Here is a 22725-nt window from a genome sequence, read left to right on the forward strand (position 1 = left end):
ATGGACAAGGTAACAAGATGAAATGTGGTGTCTAACCAAACATGGTGTACCTTGCATGATGAATACAATAACCTTAGATTTAGAAGCAGAAAATTAGAGATGATTTATATCAGTTGTCTGATAATTTTTTTTATTTGTCAGTTCACTGTTTTACCATTGTTGCCTCTTAATATCTGTATTTTTTGAAGCAAGCTGTTACAGTTCATCTGTACATTTTGAACTAAATGTCTGTTTTTCTACCAGTACGGGAATCCATTTTTGTGGAGGAACACTGATCCATCCTCAGTGGGTCGTGACTGCTACTCACTGCCTTGAGAGGTCAGAAGAGAGCCACCATTGAAACCTAAAATCAAATTCTGCAAACTCAAATCCTAAATAATTAGTGCCTATGTTTCTACATGTTATACAATACAGGTCAAGCCGCCCTTCATCCTATAAGGTACTCCTGGGTGTCCACACAGAACTCGCCAATGAGGTATCAAAGCAAGAGAGGAGACTTGAGAAAATAGTGAAGGAACCAAATGGAGCGGACATTGCTTTGCTCAAACTAGAGAGGTCAGTATAGGTCTAATTATCCCTGATCAACTACAAATAGAAATTGTGTTAAATACTACAGCAATTGGAAAACTGGATCAGTCAAATTCATCCATAAATTTGGTCACTGGACACAACATATATAACTGTAAGCATGTAAGCATAACTGTAGAAACAGACTAGTCCAAGATTATTTAATGATTAAATGTCATAATGTGACATGTGCAATATCTCAGTCTTTCCTTATTCTGTGCAATATTTTTTTGTCTTAGTGGAATTACCATCCCACATTACAGCCACAAACATGAATCAATTTGATTGGAATTCCACGTGAAAGACCAATACAAAGTGGTGTACACGTGAGAAGAGGAACGAAAATCATACATGATTCCAAACATTTTTTACAAATAAATAACTGCAAAGTGGGGTGTGTGTAATTATTCAGCCCCCTGAGTGAATACTTTGTAGAACCACCTTTTGCTGCAATTACAGCTGCCAGTCTTTTAGGGTATGTCTCTACCAGCTTTGCACATCTACAGACTGAAATTCTTGCCCATTCTTCTTTGCAAAACAGCTCCAGCTCAGTCAGATTAGATGGACAGCGTTCGTGAACAGCAGTTTTTAGATCTTGCCACAGATTCTTGATTGGATTTAGATCTGGACTTTTCCTGGGCCATTCTAACACATGGATATGTTTTGTTTTAAACCTTTCCATTGTTGCCCTGGCTTTATGTTTAGGGTCGTTGTCCTGCTGGAAGGTGAACCTCCGCCCCAGTCTCAAGTCTTTTGCAGACTCCAAGAGGTTTTCTTCCAAGATTGCCCTGTATTTGGCTCCATCCATCTTCCCATCAACTCTGACCAGCTTCCCTGTCCCTGCTGAAGAGAAGCACCCCAGAGCATGATGTTGCCACCACCATATTTGACAGTGGGGATGGTGTGTTCAGAGTGATGTGCAGTGTTAGTTTTCCTCCACACATAGCGTTTTGCATTTTGGCCAAAAAGTTCCATTTTGGTCTCATCTGACCAGAGCACCTTCTTCCACATGTTTGCTGTGTCCCCCACATGGCTTGAGGCAAACTGCAAACGAGACTTCTTGTGGTTTTCTGTTAACAATGGCTTTCTTCTTGCCACTCTTCCATAAAGGCCAACTTTGTGCAGTGCACGACTAATAGTTGTCCTATGGACAGATTCCCCCACCTGAGCTGTAGATCTCTGCAGCTCGTCCAGAGTCACCATGGGCCTCTTGGCTGCATTTCCGATCAGCGCTCTCCTTGTTCGGCCTGTGAGTTTAGGTGGACGGCCTTGTCTTGGTAGGTTTACAGTTGTGCCATACGCCTTCCATTTCTGAATGATCGCTTGAATAGTGCTCCGTGGGATGTTCAAGGCTTGGGAAATCTTTTTGTAGCCTAAGCCTGCTTTAAATTTCTCAACAACTTTATCCCTGACCTGTCTGGTGTGTTCTTTGGACTTCATGGTGTTGCTGCTCCCAATATTCTCTTAGACAACCTCTGAGGCTGTCACAGAGCAGCTGTATTTGTACTGACATTAGATTACACACAGGTGCACTCTATTTAGTCATTAGCATACATCAGGCAATGTCTATGGGCAACTGACTGCACTCAGAAACAAGGCCAAAAAAACCCAAAACAAAACGTCCATCAAAATCACAGGAGCGCAGGGAACAGTTCATGACTCCTCAGGGGGCCGACCCGGAGGGTGACGGTCCAGAAAATCATAGTTCATGTGATCAGGGGGCCGGCCCGGAGGCCGACGGTCCAGAAAATCATAGTTCATGTGATCAGGGGGCCGGCCCGGAGGCCGACGGCACAGAAGTCCATGGTCGAACAGTTCCGGGGGCCGTCCGTGCGGACGGCAATGGTGGCGACATGGAAACTGTTCAGGGGGCCGACCGTGCGGACGGCAACGGCGTAGAAACAGTTCAGGCGGCCGACCGTGCGGACGGCAACGGCGTAGAAACAGTTCAGGCGGCCGACCGTGCGGAAGGCGGCGGCGGCGCCCAAGTGTCAGGCGTACCGGCCGAGGCTTGGAGGGCACAGGACCAGGTGACGCTAAAGCAGAGGCTGAGGCCGGACCGGGCGTAGCAGAAGCACAGGCAGAGGCCGGACCGGGCGAGGCCGAAGACTCTGACGAGGACGGACCGGGCGAGGCCGAAGACTCTGACGAGGACGGACCGGGCGAGGCCGAAGACTCTGAGGCTGAAGCCGGAGCCGGACCAGGTGGAGCAGGAGCAGCTGATGCAGAAGCCGGACCAGGCGAGGACGAAGACTCTGAGGCTGAAGCCGGAGCCGGACCAGGTGGAGCAGGAGCAGCTGATGCAGAAGCCGGACCAGGCGAGGACGAAGACTCTGAGGCTGAAGCCGGACCAGGCGAGGACGAAGACTCTGAGGCTGCGGCTGACGAAGCACAGGCTGGAGCTGCGGCTGACGAAGCACAGGCTGGAGCTGCGGCTGACGAAGCACAGGCTGGAGCTGGTCCTGGCGTAGCAGAGGCAGAACCAGGTGACAGTGAGGCAGCCACAGGTGGTGAAGCAGAAGGCCCTCCAGCTGACGAAGCGTGAGGCTGAACGGGCTCCTCGGGCCCGCCAGCAGACGTGGCGTGAGGCTGGACGGGCTCCTCGGGCCCGCCAGCAGACGTGGCGTGAGGCTGGACATGGCGAGGCTGATGTGGTTCTCCTGAACCTTCAGCAGACGAAACATGAAGCTGGCTGGGTTCTCCCGAACCTTCAGCAGACGAAACATGAAGCTGGCTGGGTTCTCCCGAACCTCCAGCAGACGAGACATGAAGCTGGCTGGGTTCTCCCGAACCTCCAGCAGACGAGACATGAAGCTGGCTGGGTTCTCCCGAACCTTCAGCAGACGAAACATGAAGCTGGCTGGGTTCTCCCGAACCTCCAGCAGACGAAGCATGAGGCTGGCTGGGTTCTCCTGAACCTCCAGCAAACGAAACATGAGGCTGGCTGGGTTCTCCTGAACCTCCAGCAGATGAAGCATGAGGCTGGCTGGGTTCTCCCGAACCTCCAGCAGACGAGACATGAAGCTGGCTGGGTTCTCCCGAACCTCCAGCAGACGAGACATGAAGCTGGCTGGGTTCTCCTGAACCTCCAGCAAATGAAGCATGAAGCTGGCTGGATTCTTCTGAACCTCCAGCAGACGAAGCATGAGGCTGGCTGGGTTCTCCTGAACCTCCAGCAAACGAAACATGAGGCTGGCTGGATTCTCCTGAACCTCCAGCAGATGAAGCATGAGGCCGGACGGGCTCCCCGGGCCCTCCGGCTGACACTGAAATTGGCCGCACCAGCTGTACCCCCGTCTCTGGCTCCAGACCGGCCTGGATAGCAGTACCACAGCAGCTTAGCTGAGCCTGATGGCTAGCTTTTCCAGGGCAAACAGTCTCTGTATAGCCGGGCTCATTAACCGGAAAAGTAGTGTCAATTTCAACAACTTCCTGAGAGAAAACATGAGGAGCCAAAATGTAATCACTCACTTGCGTTTGTGATACGGAGCGTCGGTGGCGCGCACGCCGCTTTTTCTTAGGAGTGGAAGACGGCGGAGCGATGGGTGGAAGTCCCTGGTAACTCCGAGGTCCCCCGAGAGCCAGTCGAGTTCCCCGGAAAGAGTGCTCGTGCTCCGGAATGAGCCACGGCTTCCACCGGAGCTCCTCCTCCAAGAGAGCGCAGAATATAGACTGGCGCTCGTCGTCGTCCAAGTCTATGGTGTGCGGCGCTTCCTCGCGCTGAACTGTGACAGGAGTATGGCGAGACTGTGATGAGGGCGTGGAAACTGGTGAGCTGAGAGGTGGTGACGCTGCGGCGAATCTCAGCGAACCGACACGAACACACTCAGGTTCCGGAGGCAGCAATGGAGATGACTGATTGTGGGGTTGTTGTGACTGGTGGGTGCTGGAAGCCATTTCCTGACTCGACAGTCCCTGGGCCTGCAGCATCTCCTTTATCCTCGTAAAGGCATCAACGATGGCAGGTGAGTCCGGGAGCTGGAGAAGGCGGGGATCCCTCTCCATAATAGCTTCAGCAGCGTTGATCATTACTAGCTTGCTCTTCAAATCGGGCGCTGTAAAGAAGCGGTCGAGGATCGCTTGGATCCGAGCAGTCTCCTCCAGACACTCGGTGAGAGCAGAATCCGCTGGGTCCATGACTGGTCAGTTCGTTCTGTCACGGCGGGGTGCGCCGATGTGTGCGGAAACAGGACCCAAAAGCAGATGATGACGAGGAATAGTAATGATTAACAGAAAAGTGAACCTTTATTGCGATGACGGCAGGAAATGAACCAAGAGACCAAAGCAAACAAGCAAAACACTGAACTGACAAAACACTAAGAAACAAAACACTAAAGGTACTAAGACCAAAAACTATAACTATGCCCGAGGTGGAAAAATAAACAGACTATGACTCTGGTGAGAATAAACAGACGAACTGACAATGGCATGAAGAAAACAAAAGGCTTAAATACAGACATGAGGTGATCAGGGGAAGTGGCGACACATGAGGAAACAGCTGACTGACATGAATCTAATGACAGGACCAGGAGGAGTGAAACTAAATACAATGACCAAAGAACACATGACACTGTCAGAATAAAACAGGAAACACTAAAACTAGACATGACAATACAAACTTAACATACCAAATACGTGATGAATAATGCAAGAACTCAAACAGAAAACCCAGGAACAATAACTGCCTAAACTAAAGGCAAATAGGAAATACCACAAAACTAACAACATCTCAAAAAATGAGAACAATACAAAGAAAGCTCAAAGTGCTGGGTCGGAGACCCAGCCTGTGACACAAGGGGGCCGAATACTTTTGAAAGCCACTTTATATATATACATATTGCTTTTTCTTCTTTGTGTATTGTTTTCTTTACTTTTGCAACTTAGTGGACCTGCTACCCATTCCCAGTTTGGAATGGGAACTGTGGGTCTCTGTATCTTCTCCTTCTCTTCATACTTTGGAGATATCCCATCACTGGCTGCTTTATTTTTTGGATTTGCACAGAATTCGTGCAATTTTGTATGTAGGACCACATTGCCCATTCACTTGGAAGCTCAGGTGGTTGGACAGCCTTCCCAGGGTAGACTTCAAAGCTGTGAATGCCGTCTAATATTGTTGTGACTTAGAAGAGGGCCAAATCTTGTCTCACCACCCATATCCTCTGTGGCTTGGCAGCTGTTGTCCCTGAAATAGAGAAAATATTTGATGGTCTCTCACTGCGCAAGAGGCATCACATCAGCAACATGTGAAATGTGTACAAATCTTTGCACAAATACATGAAATAAAATTTAATTACACATAAACACACTGTCAGCAAAGTCTTCCTCAAGAGTACCCCTTACAGCACAACATTGTGCTGAGGCAATGAAAAGAAAAAGTGGATTTCTATGTACGCAAAATTTTAAAAACTTCATAAAATCTAGCAAAAACACTGTCTACATCTTTTACACTTACACGTGTTCATGTGTTTTTGATTTGCTCTTTATGTCACAGTAAATATTATAACTAGGACACTCTTACCTTCGTATGTCCACCATTTGGTCCTATTGCTATGTGTCAGAGAAGAATACCCCATCTTCATGCTTCATAGTGGCCCCCATATGTTATTGGACTGAAATTTGATGCTTCTCAATGTATGAATATATGTTGTGTGTGCGTTTTTAGGCCTGTGCTAATAAACGACAAAGTACAGCCTGCTTGTCTGCCAGAAAAGGACTACATAGTGCCCAGTGGAACAGAGTGTTATGTTACTGGATGGGGAGAGACTCAAGGTAGGTCACATTTATGTGTGCTATTGTTGTTATTTGTGAGAATTATCTGAATTCCTCGTCAATTTGTATAAATTTGTATAAATAAATACATAAATACAATGCAAAGTGTCTGGTTAAGTTGTTTAAACCAATTTTGATCACATATTTTTGCTTACTAACTCACAATGCATTATAGATAATAAACTTAAAAAACTAATTTACAAGCTTTAGAAATTCAGCACTGAGCAGATTAATATGAAATACAATCAGGTCTTGTTTTGTAAAATCCTCTGCAAGATGTAATGAAAGCTTTTCACCACAAAGTGGCACTGTTTAATCAGAGCGTTTTTACTTAGCCCAACCAGCACTTTAATCTTCTGATTGAAATAATTGTGTACTCCTACCTTACAGGACAACTTATAAACAATTCTTCTATGTTTAGTTTTAAAAATAAGTTTGTGATCTTTTAACTATACCCCACATCATTATTATGTACAAATGTTGAGTAAACTCTGGCTTGAATGGTGCTGATACTGTATGTCGCTTTGAAATACAATGCACAGGTGCCTTGGACATAACATTGTAGCTGTTTAATCATTTATAGAATGTTTTCCACTTTGTTCAAACAAAGTAGCTTTTTTAAGACAAAAATTACCTTTAAGGAGACATAAAGACCAGTGCAATAGAACCAACATACAAGAAGTTGATAATAGTATTTATTTATTTTTTTATGCAAACAACAGCCACTGGTTTAAACATGTCTTATCATAATGACAAGGAGGATAACCGCTGAGAATTGTGTCTGCAGGTACGGGAGGTGACGGCACCCTTAAGGAAGCTGGTTTCCCTGTGATTGAGAATAGGGTCTGCAATCGCCCAGCATACCTGAACGGCAGAGTCAAAGATCATGAGATGTGTGCTGGAAATATCGAAGGAGGAACAGACAGCTGCCAGGTACAATTTTTTTTAAAATATGTTTACAGTAGAACAGTTCACCATACATGAGAAAAGATTTCATAAAGTTAGAGTACTTTGGATTTAGAAGTTCTTTCAACAATCAACTATTAAACTCACAACACATTAAAAGTCATTAAAATTGCAGACTGATAAATTAAAGCTACCAAAATCAAATCAAATCAAACATTCAAACCAGGAAAAATTTGATTTTACAAACATGTTAAAGTTTTTTGAGTCCTCTGTTATCACACACACAAAAAAAATCTAATCAACACTAGACAGATGTTTGAACTTCTTTTATCTGTTATGCATGTAAATTTTCCATATTAACAGTAAATATTTAGATGGTTATTTAGATGATTTAAATCGAGATATAAAGAACTGTGCTGACAATGATTACCTGATGGTTGTTTTAGTAACTGGAATATTGACTAAACATTTCTCTGATACTTGTTTGAATTAAACCTCCACTTATTTGTAGCATTGATTAAACATGGAAAAAGTGACCCAATTTTAAAATTATATTAACATGAATGTGTTTTATGGCACACTCATGTTATCAGTGATCTTTAGTTCTGGGGTGTCAAACATAAGGCACGGGGGCCAGGATAGTCCTGAAGAAGACTCAAACCCAACCCACTGGACAATGATAGAAAATGTGAACGAGTGTATCAATTCTGAACTTCTGTAATTTAATCAGACTGCTCACCCCCATTGCCATTCATAGTACACCAACATAATTTACTAACAGGAACAAGTAAATAAGAGGAAAGTTCCTGTTTTGGGGTCTAGAGTAAATTCTGTAATTTTACTAATTTATTATTTTTTTATTTTTTTATTTTGTTTTATTGTCTGGCCTGCCTAAAAGGTAAAAGGACTCAAGTCAAATGTGTTAAATAAATCTTAGTATCCCACTTTTTCAATGTATATAGTCAACAACAAATACAGTAGATGTGCTATTTCCAATGCCTTAATTAGTCTTCTGTTATATTTTTTAAATGAGCCACTGTCCAAACAATTCCTCTGTTTCTTCTCTGTTAGTTTTGCCAGCAGTTAACCTCAATGGCATCAAAAGCAGCTAGTGTGTGAATTGAACAGTAAAATATATGTATATGTGTGTGTTTTCTCCTTGTAGGGTGACAGCGGTGGTCCTCTAGTGTGTTATTCGCAAAACAGGTTTGTCTTGCAGGGTGTCACATCCTGGGGTCTGGGCTGTGCTAATGCCATGAAACCTGGCGTCTACGCTCGAGTGTCTAAGTTTGTGGACTGGATAGATAGAACCATCAAAACCAACTAAACTGCAATGTGGTTATTGAGGATCTTAACATATGTACACTGTTCTGCTCTGATATTACAAGCACTGCTGACTGATGTGGATACACTATAAACAGCGCATGTTACTGGTTTAAAAAAAAGAAGGACAATGAACAATGAATGAAATTTGGAAAAACAATACTTAAATGAAACAAGGAAATTATACAAATATTAAAAACGTACTTCCTTGTGTTTGGGTGAAATAAAATGTAATCATTCAGTAGTCGTTTCCCTGTTTTTCATCTGATCTTCAGACTTCAGAAGATTCTTCATTTGATGATTTTCTTCATGGCTCTGCTTTTTCCTGAGAGAGAGAAAACATTTTGACACTACACCCACAAATAATGCATAGTAAATGTCTATTGAGATAAGTTTCCTTATCAGTTACAATGAAACTTTAGTACAGACTTTCTTTGAATTTTACGTAAGTTTTACAAAAAGAAGTGATGAAAAACAAATGCTAATTGTAATGCCTTTAAAAAGTAATATGAACTCAGAAGAAGGATTACTTTACTCATTAATATAACAAGTTATACACAGTGCTCTTCATATGGACCTCTGGACTAATACTTTAGCTGTACTCAGTAAACGGGATTCTGAATGTGTTATGACTGAAAAAACTGGGACATTTTACCAATTAGGGAACTCAATATCATCAATGGTTTCAGGGAGAGGTACTCCTTTGGTTTCAGGAAGTAACAGCACCAAACCTCCAGCTATGATTGCCACAGCGCCTGTACCAAAACAAGATGCAGATAATGTCAGTGTAATTGCAAAATTATTTTAATTATTTCCTACAAAAAAAGCTAAAGACTTTTCAATTTCAGATATTGTTCTGTTTTTTAAATTTAGTGTGTCATAATCACACTTAGGCTAGTAAAAATATATATTTCTGACTCAAATTGTTGTTGATTAAAAACTAAATAAAAAGCTTTTAACATCTTTGTAATAAATAAAATATCGAATGAATAAACAATTATCACTTTTTAAAACACTCATGAGCTCCTACAAAAGCATTAAAGGAACTGGTATCAGTATAAAACATTCTCTGAGCATTAGCTAAAAATATTGCATTTAATGAATTACTTGAATTATTCACTCCAAAGAATAGTTACACAGGCAGTTAGTAACATTGTATTATACTGTGTGGATGGCTCAAACTCTGGACAGTGGGCTCTATAAAATGAACTGAAACTTGTAATTTAACAGATTACTTCCTTTGAATAACCTATAAGATGTTAAATTCTAGTTTACTGCTTCAGGAAACATCCTGAAGTTGTTGTCGAAAAAATACTGGCTAAAGTCGGGTGACAAAAAAGGACCATTCACAGTCAGCAGCCAGTACAACCATTACTCAAACCTGCAAGAACATTATTCTATAACTGATGTAATTCAACAACACTGTGAGTGCCAAAATATTTTTTGTAATTTCTTTGTAGTTTTACATAAGTAAAAATTCACATTAAGTGATGAAGGGGTTTTACAGCAGCAGTAGACTTTTTAAAAAAAGTTTTAAATGTTTTTAAGGACAAATATGGCAAATCGAAACATAGTGATGCTATATTACTACTAGATTACTACTTACTACTTTATTCCATAAATAGTGTCACTGCTTTGTGAAATTATATCTGATCCATTTGTTTTTCCTTGTTAGGATCTGTTATTAAGAGTACATTATTAACATTTTATGGATGTTTTTGAAAAGGTAAATCTATGAACTTGATTTGTTACCTTTTAAAACCCAGTTACTAGTTTTTTTTTTTCATATACATGCTTACTGGTAAACATTATAAACCCACCAAAGATGATGAGTGGCAGTTCCAGCCAGATAGCAGCCAGTCTGTACAGCAGGAATGAGGACACAATGCCTCCAACATCACACAGAGTAGAACAAACAGACACTGCCAGGTTCCTGTATTCAGTCAAAATGATGGAGAGATAAACACAATTTCCTGGTTATAACTTCAGCAGGTTATAATTAGTTTCCTCACCTGACAAATGTGGGGTAGAGCTCTGTGTTAACAAACACCACCATCTCAAAGGCCATGGTGATCCCCAACCGACCGATACAGGCAACCGCTGTCTTTAACCAGAACAAGCCTGAGATACACACAGGAAGTCAATAACCAATGGGTACCAGGGTGGTGACCATGTCTGTGTTTTCTGTACAGTCTATGCATAAAACTCACTGTCAGGAATGAAAGCAGCAATGAAGCACGAAGCTCCAGCTACGATATTCGCAGTGGCGAATGGGAGACGCCGGCCAATACGTTCAATGGTGAAGAGGATAAGGAAGGCGGCAGGAAATTCCACCAAGCCAGAAATGAGAAAGTCAATGTAGACGTTTCCTCCTGCTATCCCCAAGCGCATGACGAGGCCTTGATAAACCACAGCACTGGTGAACCTGTGCACAACAAACACAGAGGTTCAGCATCAACTGCATGTAGGCAAAAAAAACGTGTGTGATTTCAGGCAAGTCTCACCAGTTGAACATGAGGATGAAGGTGTGCTTTCTCATGTTTGGAGTTCTGATTAGGTCCAGCAAAGAGGCAGAGGTAGACTCACCTTCACCATCAGTCAGTGACTGGGAAATAAAAACATGGAAATGTGAGATTAAAGCAGGATTAAAAAGTGTCATAAAATAATGGTAGAAATAAGGAGTTAATAGGTCTTAATGTTTCCTGTTAGTGGAAATGAAATGTTAGAGAATAGTTTTGGTGATTTTCTTTATCTTTGTCAACAAATTCCATTAAATACTAAAATCAGCAGTAAACTGATAAACATATTTGGTGAATATATTGTTCCTTTAGTCATTGCTATCTATAAACTCTTAAATTGTTCTGTAAGTGAACTATTTAATCGGCCTACCTCCGTATTCTTGAACAGTGTCCTGTGGTTCTCTCTGGCCACAGCTTCAGTGATCTTCAAAGCTTTGGAGGAACGGTTCTGAGAGATGAGCCACCTCGGAGACTCTGGGATAAACCTGAGAAACAAAGAAGTGTCTAAAGGTGCAAGTCTGTAGATAAAAATCTTAACTGAAAAGATTTATACATTATTTAGGAGATGAGGAGCTTTTTAACTCCCTGGAAAGTGACTATGGTAAATATGCAAGGTGAAAATGGTTATTATTATGGAACAAGTAATTAAACCAGCATATTAAGCTCATAGCTCTTTTGCACATAAATCTATTTAATACTTAAATTTTTTTGTCTCCGTGTATTTATTCATGATATTTTTATTTTATCTATTTGTACATGTTAACCGGCATCTGCGTGTGGACAGCAGAGAAAGAATTTCATTGTACAGAGAGAAGCTTTTTCTTTGCACACATGACAATAAACACTTTGAATCTTGACTCTGAAACCACAGCAGGAGAGGAAGAAGTACTACATCTCCGTCCACCTTGCTGACTTCCATAACCTTACTTCTTGCTTTACTATTTAAAGGCCAGAGTGCTTCCTGCATCAGCACAGAACAAAAGCAATGAGATACATCATATATAAACCATAGTCCCAAAGATAATGGGCAGTTTTTGTTTTCCTTTTACTATAATAAATTTAGTGGGAAAATCTATTTTGATCTAAAAGGGAAGCACCATCTCATGCTAGAAGTACTGTAAGTCTTGTTTCCTGATCCAAACTCACATACCACTTTATTACGTAACCTGCATATATGCCTATTTGTGCAATTATCCAAACAACTTGCAGTAGTGCACAAAATCCTTGATTAGTATCCAATTGATTAGTATCCAAATGTGTGTGCAAGGAAAGCCAAAAACAGGTTTGAGGGTCTTTTCGAGACAGAGGCGAGGCTGCCATCTCGCGCCATCGGCCCCTCTGGCCAATGGACAATATTGATAACACTATTATGTGAAAAAATGACATAGAGTGTTGGACATTTCTGAACAAGTACAGATCTAAAATTTTACATAAGAGTGATGAAAAAGTGACTAGTAGTTCATTTCAAGTGAGCATTTTTTTCTGGATGATCACGCCATGTGGACTGTCATGTCCACATGGCGTGATTGGTAGTCCAATGCCTTGCCCCCGACTCCCTAACCCTTACTGTGATGCAATGATTGCCTCAGAGATCAGGCGATCAGCATGCTGAACACTGGAATATTCATATATACATATATATATATATGAAGGTGACGCACTGTCATAAATGCCACTGGTCATTTATGAGCGCAAAGGCAGGCACAGACAGATGTCTGTTTTTGTTTGACATTGTCATGTGTACACGATGACAATGTCAAACAACATTGAGATTTTTTTTTTCTTTTTTGTTTGTTTGGTTTTTTACCAGTAATAACACACGAAGAGCACGTAGGGCACAGTGAAGGTGACCTGGAGCCAGCGCCAGTCTGTGATAAAGTAGGCGAGCAAAGGAAGGATGAGGAGACCCACACTGAAGAACATCTGGTACAAGATACCCACTGTTCTCCTGTACTTCACACCAACAATCTCTGTGACTAACAGAGGGACAGGAATGGTATTAAAAGTAAGACAATTTTGTTAGAAACAAAACAATGTGACATGCAAAAATAACACAAGTATATAAATTCCACAAATGTAAGAAAATTCTTGCATTATTCACCTAAAAATAATTTGAAAATGTATGATCAAAAGTTAGGTCGTGTCATTTCTACACAGTTAGCTATGAAAATGCCTCAGAGAAAAAATCTGTTTCAGAAAACATGGAGATGATTACGCAGCACATATGAGGTCATCCAGCCTCCTTTGACACTGAAGCCAAGGATGGTCCTGAACACAAGGATGGAGATGTAGTTTGGCGCTATAGCCACTGCGATTCCTGCTACTGCATTCAAAATGTTGGACACCAAGAAACTGATCTGCCTGCCAAACCTGCAGAGTGAAATGGAAAATACATCAGGTGGGGATTCGTTGAATGAATATTATTTTGAAAATAATATATTCACTCCAGGACACATCAGAGCCACAAGTCTAGCCACAAGAGGCCTGCAGGAGTGTGCCTATTCATACCACACAAACATGCCTTCATGTGTTTCAGGGGTGTTATAGTTATATATTTCTATAAAACACAGTTGTAATTATACAGGGTGGGCCATTTATATGGATACACCGTAATAACATGGGAGTGGTTACTGATATTAAAGTCCTGTTTGTGGCACATTAGTATATGTGAGGGGGCAAACTCCTCAAGATGGGTGGTGACCATGGTGGCCATTTAGAAGTCGGCCATCTTGGATACAACTTTTGTTTTTTCAATAGGAAGAGGGCCATGTGACACATCAAACTTATTGGTAATGTCACAAGAAAAACAATGGTGTGCTTGGTTTCAACGTAACTTTATTCTTTCATGAGTTATTTACAAGTTTCTGACCACTTATAAAATGTGTTCAATGTGCTGCCCCATTGTGTTGGATTGTCAATGCAACCCTCTTCTCCCACTTTTTACACACTGATAGCAACACCGCAGGAGAAATGCCAGCACAGGCATCAAGTGTCCGTAGTTTCAGGTGCTGCACATCTCGTATCTTCACACCATAGACAATTGCCTTCAGATGACACCAAAGATAAAAGTCTAAGGGGGTCAGATCGGGAGACCTTGGGGGCCATTCAACTGGCCCATGACAACCAATCCACTTTCCAGGAAACTGTTCATCTAGGAATGCTCGGACCTGGCACCCATAATGTGGTGGTGCACCATCCTGCTGGAAAAGGGTGTCTTGCATTGAAATCTGCTGCAATGACCCGGTTACTGCGTTCACCAGATATCAACACAATTTCAATCCGCTCCTCACGTGTTAACCTCGACATGTCAATGGCTGTGAACAAAGAGAAACTTGTAAATAACTCATGAAAGAATAAAGTTACGTTAAAACCAAGCACACCGTTGTTTTTCTTGTGACATTACCAATACGTTTGATGTGTCACATGGCCCTCTTCCTATTGAAAAAACAAAAGTTGTATCCAAGATGACCGACTTCTAAATGGCCACCATGGTCACCACCCATCTTGAGGAGTTTGCCCCCTCACATATACTAATGTGCCACAAACAGGACTTAAGTATCACCAACCATTCCCATTTTGTATCCATATAAATGGCCCACCCTGTATATGTTACCTGGCCAGCACAGTAAACTTGATGGTTGTTGGAGCCTCACCTGTCAGCAAAGTATCCAAAAGCGAAACTGCCAACCAAGAAGCCCACATTGAGAGTAGACTGGAACATGTCCACCAACCATCCATCTGAACACACCAGATTGAACTGAAAAAGGAACAAAGACATTTTTTCATGTCTATATGAAAACTTCCAATTTCACTTACATACCTGCACAGTTTAGTCAATTAATACAGAGAAATTTTAGGGAATTCTCTTAAATCTAAATCAACTTTGTTAAGTTTACGCAAACTGTCTTCTCACCTCTGTGACGAAGGATTTCCTGCCTTCATACTGATACTCCCAGCTTTCCTGAAAGACAAAAAAAGTAAACATTTAATCCAATACGGACAGTTTAAACACTTCACACAAAGCTTTTCAGTTGTATTTTGCTCAAAGAAGTCCTGCCATTAATTAATTCTTCGATCTTAAATATGATCAACCTATCTCTAATGATCGGCTATGTACCACAGGCCTTCAAGCTGGCTGTAGTTAAACCTTTACTCAAAAAGCCATCTCTAGACCCAGCAGTCTTAGCTAATTATAGGCCAATCTCCAACCTTCCTTTCATATCAAAAATCCTTGAAAGAGTAGTTGTCAAACAGCTAACAGATCATCTGCAGAGGAATGGTTTATTTGAAGAGTTTCAGTCAGGTTTCAGAGCTCATCACAGCACAGAAACAGCTTTAGTGAAGGTTACAAATGATCTTCTTATGGCCTCTGACAGTGGACTCATCTCTGTGCTTGTCCTGCTAGACCTTAGTGCAGCATTCGATACTGTCGACCATAATATCCTATTAGAGCGATTAGAACATGCTGTAGGTATTACAGGTACTGCACTGCAGTGGTTTGTATCATATCTATCTAATAGACTCCAATTTGTTCATGTAAATGGAGAGTCCTCTTCACACACTGAGGTTAATTATGGAGTTCCACAGGGTTCAGTGCTAGGACCAATTCTGTTTACATTATACATGCTTCCCTTAGGCAGTATCATTAGAAGACATAGCATACATTTTCACTGCTATGCTGATGACACCCAGCTCTATCTGTCCATGAAGCCAGATAACACACACCAATTAGTTAAACTGCAGGAATGTCTTAAAGACATAAAGACCTGGATGGCCGCTAACTTTCTGCTTCTTAATTCAGATAAAACTGAGGTTATTGTACTCGGTCCTGAAAAGCCTAGAAATATGGTATCTAACCAGATTCTTACTCTGGATGGCATTACCTTGGCCTCCAGTAACACTGTGAGGAACCTTGGAGTCATTTTTGACCAGGACATGTCCTTCAATGCACATATTAAACAAATATGTAAGACTGCGTTCTTCCATTTGCGCAACATCTCTAAAATTAGAAATATCCTGTCTCAGAGTGACACTGAAAAACAAGTTCATGCATTTATTACTTCCAGGCTGGACTACTGTAATTCATTATTATCAGGATGTCCAAAAAACTCACTGAAAAGCCTTCGGCTAATCCAAAATGCTGCAGCAAGAGTACTGACAGGGACTAGAAAGAGAGAGCATATTTCTCCTGTTTTGGCTTCCCTTCATTGGCTTCCTGTTAAATCCAGAATTGGATTAAAAATCCTGCTCCTCACATACAAGGTCTTGAATAATCAGGCCCCATCTTATCTTAATGACCTTGTAGTACCATATCACCCTATTAGAGCACTTCGCTCTCGCTCCGCAGGCCTACTTGTTGTTCCTAGAGTATTTAATAAAAGTAGAATGGGAGGCAGAGCCTTCAGTTTTCAGGCCCCTCTTCTGTGGAACCAGCTTCCAGTTTGGATTCGGGAGACAGACACTATCTCTACTTTTAAGATTAGGCTTAAAACTTTCCTTTTTGCTAAAGCATATAGTTAGGGCTGGACCAGGTGACCCTGAATCCTCCCTTAGTTATGCTGCAATAGACGTAGGCTGCCGGGGATTCCCATGATGCATTGAGTTTTTCCTTTCCAGTCACCTTTCTCATTCACTTTGTATTAACAGACCTCTCTGCATTGAATCATATCTGTTATTAATCTCTGTCTCTCTTCCACAGCATGTCTTTTATCCTGTCTTCCTTCTCTCACCCCAACCGGTCGCAGCAGATGGTCGCTCCTCCCTGAGCCTGGTTCTGCCGGAGGTTTCTTCCTGTTAAAAGGGAGTTTTTCCTTCCCACTGTTGCCAAAGTGCTTGGTCATAGGGGGTCAAATGATTGTTGGGTTTTTCTCTGTATCTATGAAGCGCCTTGAGGCGACTTATGTTGTGATTTGGCGCTATATAAATAAAATTGAATTGAATTGAATTGTTTTTCGGACATTTGTCTTCCCCAATGGGAACAGGCTCCAACTAACAAGTAACTCTGTAAACTGTAAGGTTTCGCACTTTTAGAAGCCTTGTGTTGCTTACAACACAGTGTCTTACCTTTTTCTTGTTGATCCGTACTGAATACAGTGAGGCAAAAAAGTATTTAGTCAGCCACCAATTGTACAAGTTCTCCCACTTAAAAAGATGAGAGAGGTCTGTAATTTTCATCATAGGTATATTTCAAATATGAGAGACAAAATCCAGAAAATCACATTGTCTGATTTTTAAAAAATTTATTTGCAAATTATGGTGGAAAATAAGTATTTGGTCAATAACAAAAGGTCATCTCAATACTTTTTAATATACCCTTTGTTGGTAATGAAAGAGGTCAAATGTTTTCTGTAAGTCTTCACAAGATTTTCAGACACTGTTGCTGGTATTTTGTCCCATGCCTCCATGCAGATCTCCTCTAGAGCAGTGATGTTTTGGGGATGTCGCTGGGCAACACAGACTTTCAACTCCCTCCTGTCACGGCTGGGCAGCAGTCGTGTGGTGAATTGAGAAAAGGATCCAAAATGCAGGCACTGGCTGGGGTGCGAGTGAGTGTTTATTTACAGAGGTGATAAGGTGACAAAAACAGGAAGAGCAGAGCAGGGAGTAAACAAACCTAAACTGGGGAAAACTAAAGAACTAAACTTAAACCAAACACGCACGGGAGGAGGAACAAAATGCACAAAGAAAGATGGCGGAGAGACGCAGAATGAACACCGGGTTACACAGAGTAATGCAGACAGACATGGCGTTAGACAGACAACGCAACAGAGAGCACAGGAAAACACAGGGCTTAAATACACAGGGAGTAATCAGGGAATGGGCCACAGGAGGGAGACACAGCTGGGAGCAATTAGGCTAACGAGACAGGGGAGCGGTAAAACTGAACACACTGACATGAGACATGAACTTTCAGAATAAAACAGGAAACTAAGAGACACAGAGAACCAGACAGGACACTGAACTTGACAGGCAGACTCATGAGCAGACACAATAACACCATGGACAGACAGAGAGAACACAGGCAGGCATGAAACAAAAACACTAACACATAGCAAACCTAAACAAAAGACAAAACAGAATAACCGAGAACAAAGAATAATATAAAGAAACACAAAACACAGAGTCCTCAGACTCAGGACCATGACACCTCCAAAGATTTTCTATGGGTTAAGGTCTGGAGACTGGTTAGGCCACTGCAGAACCTTGAAATGCTTCTTACGAAACCACTTTTTCGTTACTCGGGCGCTGTGTTTGGGATCATTGTCATGCTGAAAGACCCAGGCACGCATCATCTGGAATGCTCTTGCCTCCTTGGGAGGTTTTCAGTCAAAACCTCATGAAACATGGCCCCATTCATTGTTTTGTTTACATGTTTCAGTCTTCCTGGTCCCTTTGGAGAAAAACAGCCCCAAAGCATGATGTTTCCACCCCCTGCTTCACAGTAGGTATGGTGTTCTTTGGGTGAAACTCAGCATTCTTTCTCCTCCAGACATGACAAGTAGAGTTTTTACCAAAAAGTTCAATTTTGGTTTCATCTGACCATATAACAATCTCCCAATCCTCTTCTGGATCATCCAAATGCTCTCTAACAAACTTCAGACGGGACATTTACTGGCTTAAGCAGAGGGACACGTCTGGCACTACAGGATTTGATTGATTTCTTCACACTAAGCTGCTTACCTTTTGCAGATTCAGTCTTCCCAGCCTGGTGCAGGTCTACAATTTTGTTTCTGGTGTCCTTTGACAGCTATTTGGTCTTGGCAATAGTGGAGTTTGGAGTGAGTCTTTTATGCTGATAAGTTCATACAGGTAACGAGTGGAGGGCAGAGGAACCACTTACAGAAGAAGTTACAGATCTGTAAGAGCCAGAAATCTTGCTTGTTTGTAGGTGACCAAATACTTATTTTCCACCATAATTTGCAAATAAATTATTTAAAAATTAGACAATGTGATTTTCCGTTTTTTTCATCATTTTGTCTCTCATAGTTGAGGTACACCTATGATAAAAATTACAGGCCTCTCTCATCTTTTTAAGTGGTAGAACTTGCACAATTGGTGGCTGACTAAATACTTTTTTGCCCCAGTGTATATGGACAAGGAAAATTGTTTTCTTTGGTTGTATTCTTAATAACTTATTATCTACCCATTATTAAACATTGCCAACTCAGGTGCTACTGAGTAGAATGAATTAAAATATATGAAGATTAACAGAACGCAAGAGATATTCATTCATACTCATAGTGGCATTTTGGAGCCAGCCTCAAGTGTCCATTAGAGGAACTTTAGTATTTGGCACTTTGTTTTCTTCATGGATGACTTTTCTTCAGTCACCAGTGGCTGAAAACTAAAAGAAGTGCACTGGGGGTAGAGTAGGCCCTGAGCACAGAACAAGCAAGAACAATGTGTAGAATCTAAAACCATAGTAAATGTCTGTTGCGCTGATTCAAATTATTTTAACGCAGTGCTCAGGGAGATATCTGGTCTCTGACTCATCCGCAGAAGGAAAGCGACGAGTCCTAACATCCAGTCAGTCTCATAAGTAAAAATAGTGTAAACTATCTTCAGCCACAAGGGGTTCTACAACAGATGGTCTGTCCCCCACAGAGTCGTATTATCAACATCATGGAGTCTGTGTGGGACTGATTACATCAAAAGCGGCTGAGAGAGCAGAACACAGAACAGCTCTGTGAATTTCTCTAACATGCTGGAACAATCTACCAACCAAAAAACTGTACCTTGAACACTTTATCTTGTGTAAAAGTAGTTAAAGGCTGTTTTGTTTTGTTTTGTTTTGGGGTTTTTTGGCCTTTCCATAACGTCACTGATGAACAAAAACATTAAAAAAAACATTTTCAGTCTTCTTTTTGTTTCTACTACCTATAACAGCACTGAATCCATTATTTAATGCTCAAGACTGACATTATTAAACTATAAAACTATAGTTAAATTATAAAACATCACCCATTTATCTACGTAAACTGTGCATATGAAACTATACATGAAACTATATGAAAATTATACATAAACACTGTGAAAAACAGTCATATAGGAACTGACCTTGCATGCTGTAAGTGGGACTCCACTCAGGTCCAGTTCCTGTGTGTCACAGGTCAGCTCTGTGGCATTCCAGTCCACCTCATACTGCTCGCAGGTGCTGTGCTGCACCAGTCCAGAGTTATTGACCAGAGGCACCGTCAGTCTGCGACTGTCTGTCAGGTTCCAGCCGCATGCATGCCTCCTCTCCACCACTGCAGGGTCCCGACACCAATGATCAGGGGTGAAACCCTGGAATACGATGCCGACGTATACCCCTGCAAAGGGCAACGACAAGAGGCAGAGCAGGGCAAAGATTCGCCTCTGACAGCGGCCAAATGACCCGGCTTCTTCCAAGAGGTCATCAAAGGTCATCCTTACTGTCGCAAAGTTTAAGAAATCAAGTCAAATCTTGTTCTGTTCAGCAAACCATGGATCAGTGCAAACTATCAGAGTCCCTTCAGGGGTGCTTAGACCTCGTGCACCTCACACTGGTCGATCCACAAGTCCAAAGGGGCCAGATGAAACACAGCTGGGTAACAGCGTGTTACTGTTTAATAAAGTCAAACACAGGAAGAAAGCAGGATTATGCAATCATTAAATGTATGTCTTCTTAAGGAATGCTTGAATGGCCTTAGCTTCAATATTTATGCACGATCATCACATCACATGACACGGATGGTCAGCTGTCTTTTATTTTTCTAAGAAAATGGTGTGACGTGTATTAACTACACAATAAAAATGACTGTGTTTGAATCACTCTGCCTCCATCCACTGTATTCCTGGAATTTGTAAAAAAAAAAAAAAAATGTATATATAGAACAGTGTTACATTAAACAGTACATATTTATTTTCTTAACCGAAATCAAAGAAGTTTATAGAATTTAGAAAAAAATTAACTTGATTAAAAGAAGTTGAGCAAATCAGAGAAATCTCTGTCTGGCCTTCTTCACCTTGGAGCAGCTGCTCTGTGCCCGACTCTGTGTTTAGGCCCAGGGACCGTGGATAAATACACAGACATGTTTGTGGATATTGTTGTAAGTGCATTTATTGACTTCAAGGCATTCACAACCCGCTAACCCCAAAGTTTAACCTTCACAAGTAAGTGCCAAACCCTAACACTAATGTAAAATGAATTCTATCTTACATTATAAAACTAATTCTTCAAAGAGAGACATTTAAATGACAGCCAAAATATTTTGACTTCTAAAAGACTGACACCTGAAAAAATTTTATGAATACTTAAAAAATGTATTTTCTTCCTTCTATAATTGTTGCATCTTTGTAGTGTGCAGTGTGTGTTATTCAAACTTGACATTGTTACTAACACATCCTCACCATCATTTTCATTTTCTATGTAGTGATTTTGATCAAAACCACCTTTGAATGGTCTTCATATTAATAAAGGTTATGAGCATTTTCTAAGTCCTTCAGAAAAACCAGGGTTCAGTTAAAGACATGTACATTTCATGTCCTTAAAAATGTTACTATTGTGCAGTGATCTGTCAGTGCATTTATATTAAGCAACTTCTCATCTATTTTCATTGTAAATGGCAGTGTCTGCTATTCCTGCACCACAGTAGAAAGAAACAATGACACACAGTTGATTGTTGACTTTTATGATACAATTAGACTGAAGCTGGAAGCTGCGTGGAGAACCCTGATTTTACTGAAATATCATTATTATTATGAGGGTTTTGATAGGATGTGTTTTTCTTACTTTAACCTTTCTTAGGATCATCATATGATCATATGGTCTCATGAGTTGTCCTCTGTTACATGCTTTGTTTTTCAGAAACATTACTACCATTGTCTTGTGTATGTCACATGTAAGGTCAGCTGTTTGTTGTGCTCATGTAAGATTTCTCAACTCTTACTTCTATCATATTTGTAAATTGCTTATATCACAGATTTGAACAAAATTAAATTAAGCCAGATTAATTCCAAAGACTAGGCTGTGTTTCTTTGGTTATAATAAGAAATCGTCTCATCTTCCTAAGTTTTTAATAAAACAGATTTCAAACATCCAGCCAGTTTTAGAAAGATTGCCTCTTCCTGTTTTTGCCTCCACGCCATTATAGACTGTATAGAAAAGATGGACATAGCCAGGAAACAGAAAGTGTTGGGTTTTTTCCACAGTCTCGAATTCATTATTTGCTGCACAGCAACATCTTGTCAATGATAAAGTAGTCACACCCTATCACTCAATTAATAAAAACTAAACTAAAATGAATAAATAAACACTGCAACCAAACAGAATTCAAAACAAAAAATAATAAAGACACAAAACTATTCTTGCTTTGACTCAAACCTTTAGCCTATATTTTGTTATACAAAAGAGATGAAAGTGAAATATAAAAAGAAGATAATAAACCTTTATTAAGATAATAAACCTTTATTATCTTCTTCACGTGCTACCTGAAGAGTCAAAGTTTCCAAAACTTTACAGGATTGGCCGAAGAATAATTAGTTCAAAAGGCCAGTCGTTACATCTGAGAACAGATAAATTCTTGAGGTGTTACATGCACTCCAGCTGTGTTTCATAACGATGCAGCAGAAAATAATTAAATTGCTGTGTTTTTAATCACATTTTTTTCTTCTGTTTTGC

General features: G+C 41.0%; 2 protein-coding genes across 3 annotated transcripts in view; one reads left to right on the forward strand and one right to left on the reverse strand.

The window, feature by feature from the left end:
* The window catches only part of LOC113006846 (plasminogen-like), a 21392-nt gene extending 12586 nt beyond the window's left edge, over nt 1-8806 (forward strand). Inside the window, exons 15-19 of the mRNA XM_026143055.2 lie at nt 244-318; nt 415-555; nt 6230-6336; nt 7124-7269; nt 8408-8806. Coding sequence (XP_025998840.2) covers nt 244-318; nt 415-555; nt 6230-6336; nt 7124-7269; nt 8408-8569 — 631 coding nt within the window. The 3' untranslated portion in view covers nt 8570-8806. The remainder of the gene's footprint in view (nt 1-243; nt 319-414; nt 556-6229; nt 6337-7123; nt 7270-8407) is intronic.
* On the reverse strand, nt 7010-21383 carry LOC113006848 (solute carrier family 22 member 2-like). 2 transcript variants are annotated; one of them, XM_026143057.2, is made up of 12 exons: nt 20142-21378; nt 14998-15045; nt 14738-14841; nt 13300-13454; nt 12892-13060; nt 11455-11569; nt 11070-11170; nt 10776-10990; nt 10578-10686; nt 10386-10498; nt 9221-9320; nt 7010-8890 (listed from the first exon to the last, which is right to left on the reverse strand). In XM_026143057.2, exons 1-12 carry the CDS (start codon nt 20490-20492, stop codon nt 8800-8802), a joined length of 1671 nt encoding a protein of 556 aa, XP_025998842.1. In that variant the 5' UTR covers nt 20493-21378; the 3' UTR covers nt 7010-8799. The 2 variants fall into 2 exon arrangements, 1 of the variants encoding a protein (XP_025998842.1); XR_013901875.1 differs by lacking the exon at nt 10386-10498 and having other exon boundaries at nt 20142-21383.
* Nucleotides 21384-22725: the final 1342 nt, after the last annotated feature.

Source organism: Astatotilapia calliptera, chromosome 15 (assembly GCF_964374335.1).
Source record: "Astatotilapia calliptera chromosome 15, fAstCal68.1, whole genome shotgun sequence".
Lineage (NCBI taxonomy): Eukaryota > Metazoa > Chordata > Actinopteri > Cichliformes > Cichlidae > Astatotilapia > Astatotilapia calliptera.